The sequence below is a fragment of the Panicum hallii genome, chromosome 3, assembly GCF_002211085.1.
Source record: "Panicum hallii strain FIL2 chromosome 3, PHallii_v3.1, whole genome shotgun sequence".
Taxonomy (NCBI): domain Eukaryota; kingdom Viridiplantae; phylum Streptophyta; class Magnoliopsida; order Poales; family Poaceae; genus Panicum; species Panicum hallii.
The window spans coordinates 47,391,948-47,396,336 of NC_038044.1; the positions used below are offsets into that span (position 1 = coordinate 47,391,948).

At 43.5% G+C, this 4,389-nt stretch overlaps 1 protein-coding gene across 1 annotated transcript; it reads right to left on the reverse strand.

Annotated features, from left to right (window-relative positions):
- Positions 1 to 3,018: 3,018 nt before the first annotated feature.
- On the reverse strand, positions 3,019 to 3,576 carry LOC112888165. The gene has a single exon (XM_025954528.1). The coding sequence runs from the start codon at positions 3,568 to 3,570 to the stop codon at positions 3,022 to 3,024; it is 549 nt and encodes a 182-aa protein (XP_025810313.1). The 5' UTR covers positions 3,571 to 3,576; the 3' UTR covers positions 3,019 to 3,021.
- Between the last annotated feature and the right edge of the window lie 813 nt (positions 3,577 to 4,389).

Consider the following 4,389-nt stretch of genomic DNA (forward strand, 5'->3'; position numbering starts at 1 on the left):
GCTAGTAAGGCCGTGTAAACTCTGATTTAGGCAGTTAGGATTCGTGTCGTGTTTGGTTAGGGTTAGTTAAAGAGAACAAGTCTACGGACTATAAATATGTACCATGAATAAACAAGAAAGGGGAATCGATCATCAATAACTCTCGGCGTATCGCCTCCCCTGTTCTAGGGTTTTCCATCGGGTAAGTGCCATGCGACCCCGGTCACGTTCTGCGTGATCGGGGTAGCATTATCCTTGCTCATTTGTTATATGTTGCTCGTTCTGAAGCCTTGTAGATGGCGAGTAGCATTAGTTATCTTAACACGCATAGAGTGATGTTATTCTTTTTGCATCTTAATCATGCTTTGTTCGTTGCTCTCGTGTGCTTGATCCTCGTGTTCGTTTACGGATGCGATGGTTATATCTTGTTTCATGTTTATCAGTAGATCCGATCTGTTATGGCTAGTTTCTGTTTATTTAGAGGCTCAGCTCAATATGTGCACGATTAGGCCTTATAAACGAGTTGAATGTTCCGGCAGTATGCTCTGTATCGGCTTATCGCTTGAATAGAGGTTGCTTCAGGAATCGGCTTTTCAGTTGTTTCTTTAATCTCTGTTTAGATCGTTCATCCCGATGCTTTCGTGTATTTGTTAGGCTCAATCACGTGTAGGATGTTCCGATCGTGCAATGAGGGTTTAGTTGTCGTGGGTTGGATCATATTGATATTTATAAAGCAAGTCTTATTTAAGTATATTTATATGTTCGTATGCTGCATGTTCTAAAGATCCGACCCGGTATTGATGCAATCGGCTCCTTATAGCCGATACCGGGGAGGAGGTGGTGAGCCGATCACGGCTCGGACTAATCTTTATATGTGTCTGTGTACGCAGGAGTTTGACACGTCACACCTTCCTGATCAGGTATAGGGTTAGGTGGCACGACTAGCAACTTCCATCCAGGGTGCGCGCCGGATCACTGGGCCGTTGACCGAGGGACCGGGGCCCACCAGCCGTCCCAGAAGCCTCCCGGCTCCTCGTGTTGCCTGTCACTGCTCGCCGGCGGGTTTTGACCGACAACACCCTATAAATCACAAGATCGCGTTTCTTGACCCTCAAGCTATTTACGAGTCCAGGCATCTCGGGCCAATGTGGTGGAAGGACAGCCATGATGAACTAAGCAAGTGTAAAACGCGCAAGGAAAAACAAGCAATACGAATACATGAACACAAAGAGATCATAAAGAGGGTTGGGGTCTACATATCACTTCAGATGCAAAAATGCCAAGATAGGGATATCATATGGGCACCATACCACCTGCAGTAAATGTAGTTTTAATCATTTGTTATAATATGCAGTTGCTTCGAATAAATGCTTAAGAAATCATATATAATATTTTGCAGAAATCACTGGATTGCTTTTATGCTACAGCCAAAGCGTGGAAAAATGCTCGTATTGGACTCCGCTGATTTTGAGCCGCGTAGATACAAAGAATTCATATCCATCCTCAACATATTAGAAAAATTTTTATCTTCTACATTTACACCATGCTAGATCTTCCAAAAAACTACATATATAAACTAACTTCTCATTTCTTTCTTTTTAAAACAAGGCTGACAGGCACTAATTTCCAAAGGAGAAATTTATCCCCCCGAGAGAACAACAAAAATGACTTTGCGTACACACTTCCCGTGCCACAAGCAACCTGCAGGTTCCGTGTACTATGGATACTACATATGCAAGCACATGAGGGAGCTCAGGAGATACACAACTGATTCGAATGTGTAAGAGGCTAATTTTTGTTAGGGATAGATGCATACATGGGAATTGTTTTTGCGTGTATCTAACACTTGGCTTAATTTTTCCGTGGACTTTTGAATTGCAGATCCAGCCAAGAAAACACAACGACCAACTCCATGAGCAACAACTTCTCAACGTAGTCGCCGATTTATGCAATTTCATTTTCCATGAAGTGATCCATGTAATAGAGTATTTTGTTCACCCTGAACATGAATTGGCAACTGAAAAAAACTACGAAGGTCTTCATCAGTGGGATGCTCAGCATGTCCGTGCCAGCTCCAGTAGCGTTCATCACGGGTAACATGACAAAAACATGTATTCTATACGCACTTTGATGATGTACTACTATAATGATGCACTGTAATGATATACTTCGATATGATTTTATTTTGTATGCGTAATTATGTATATTTATGAAACATATTCCATATTGGTCAGTATGACATTCGATCATGCACTAGTTCGATAGGTCAAAATTAGAAGGAAACAAAATTTTAAAAAATAGCAGGAACCAAATTCGGAAAATTTAAATACAAATCAACCAATTTTTGGGTGAGAAACCTATTTTCAGGGGTGGGTCTCGTCCTCACCCACTCTTGGAAATCCATTGTCAGGGGCGGGTGACGCCCTAAGCCACCCCTGCAGATACCATTTACAGGAGAGGGTCATGGGCTGACCTGCCCTTGAAAATGGATTTTCAGCGGCGGGTGAGGGCATGACCCGCCCCTGAAATTGGTTTTCTGGTAGTGGGCGCGTTACCCGCCTCTGCAAACAGCATTTCTATCTGTGAGAAGCAGGGACGGATATCGCGTCCGCCCCTACAAATGTTGTTTTACTCGCCCCTACAAACGTTTTCTGCAATAGTGCATCTACAAATTTGGCCTTACATTGAGGGTTTTAATTAGATGACTATACATGTCTTATGGCACGTTGTATTCTGTAGTTATAGGAATTCATGCCACTAAGAAATTAATAAACAACGAAAGGAAGCAAATAATGAAATGCTCGATGTCAAGCAAATGGAAAGGGGCCCTCTTCCTCATTTCATGACCTACTGAAGAAATGCAGGTCGGAACATGGTAATGGACAAATATATAGAGTTAGTCAATAAAACGCACAATGAATTAATCAAATGGATTAGGAAATAAACTGATAATCTCGAGTCCTCCACGCCCATGCTTGTCTTTGCATGCGGTGCCATATATATCTCACGCTGGGGGTGCCAGCATGCCTAACTGCCTCCGGCTCAGATCATGTTTGCAAGCGTCATGCAGTTATTGGCCATCTGGTTTAGCTCCTTATCGAACTTCCCCATGGGGTTGGGGACACCGGCCTGAGTGAACGGCCGGTCGCACGAATCGAAATCCTGGACGGCGAGCTGCAGCATGATCTTCGCGGTGCCCGTGTCCTTGAACGTGATTGCCCGCTGCGCTGCACCGATGGTGTCCTGGGTGTTCATGTACATGGTGTCGCAGAATGTAAGGGCCTGCGCCTGCGCCGGTGGGATAGTGCGGGACGACTTGGTGACGTGCTTCCGGGCCTGCGCAGTGCGCTTGGAGAACGCGTCTACCTGCATGTTAAGCACGGCCAGGTTGTCGATGACCGGATATTTGGTCGCATGCCGCCCGGCTGTGGACTTGCACACTTCCGGGAACGGGGTTTTAGAGCAGATGCCGGCGACCTGCGGGTTGACGGCACCACCACCACCTGCCTTCCCTAACGCCTGCGGGGGGAGGCCGGTAAACAGCAATGCCACGGCGGCGAAGAGGACGAGCCGTGCGCGGGCTGGCCCCATGGTTTATTCTGCTAGATAATTGCTCGGATATCTATTTGTGGAGCAGCGCTGGGAGTCGAGGACAGGGTGGTGAAATAGACGAGGTGGGATGGGTTCTTATAGCAGGCCTCTTCGGCCTTCGCAAACGGCGGTTGGCCTCTTGCTTTGGAGCTGATAATGTCCATTGCTTTTCGCTTAGTTATCTAGGTTCTCCACGCTTGTCGGATGTGCTAACATTTATAACACATAAATTTGTGGAGTTGCTAGAAATAGCTGACCTCGATATCGTTTAAAATTATAATTTATACTTTCTCAGCAAATTGCTACTAGTACATTTGTAAATTATTGTATTGGAGTCTGACAGTAGCACAGAATTACAGATATTTTTTATTTAAAACCATATAAGTGGACATACCACGGATGGTTCTTGCTGAAATCCATTTGTGATGTATGAAGAACCACAGAAAATTCTCATCAGTTCCCCACGCAAATAGCGTGGGTAGCAGCTAGTTTTTTTTCAGTCTATATGTTATTTTTTACGTAAAAATAGATGCAAATAAGTTTTTTGAATGATGTTATTATAACTGTTTTTTCCAGATGGCATAGACCGATGTATCAACTATGCTTTTTTTCATCAATCATATTCTGTCGAATATTTTTTTTGGAACCCTGTGTAGTATTTTTTGGAACATAAATTTAGGAGAAAAGGGTATATCTTATATATATAAACATATTTTTAATGTTTTCCTAATGCCTGATGTTTATATTACATGGAGTATATTTGGCATGAATATAAGTTTTTAAATTTTTTACCCAGATGAGTAGTTCAATGTATACCAC

Coding starts and splice junctions, on each gene's coding strand:
- LOC112888165 (XM_025954528.1), bottom strand. CDS start 3,570: ATGGGGCCAGCCCGCGCACGGCTCGTCCTCTTCGCCGCCGTGGCATTG.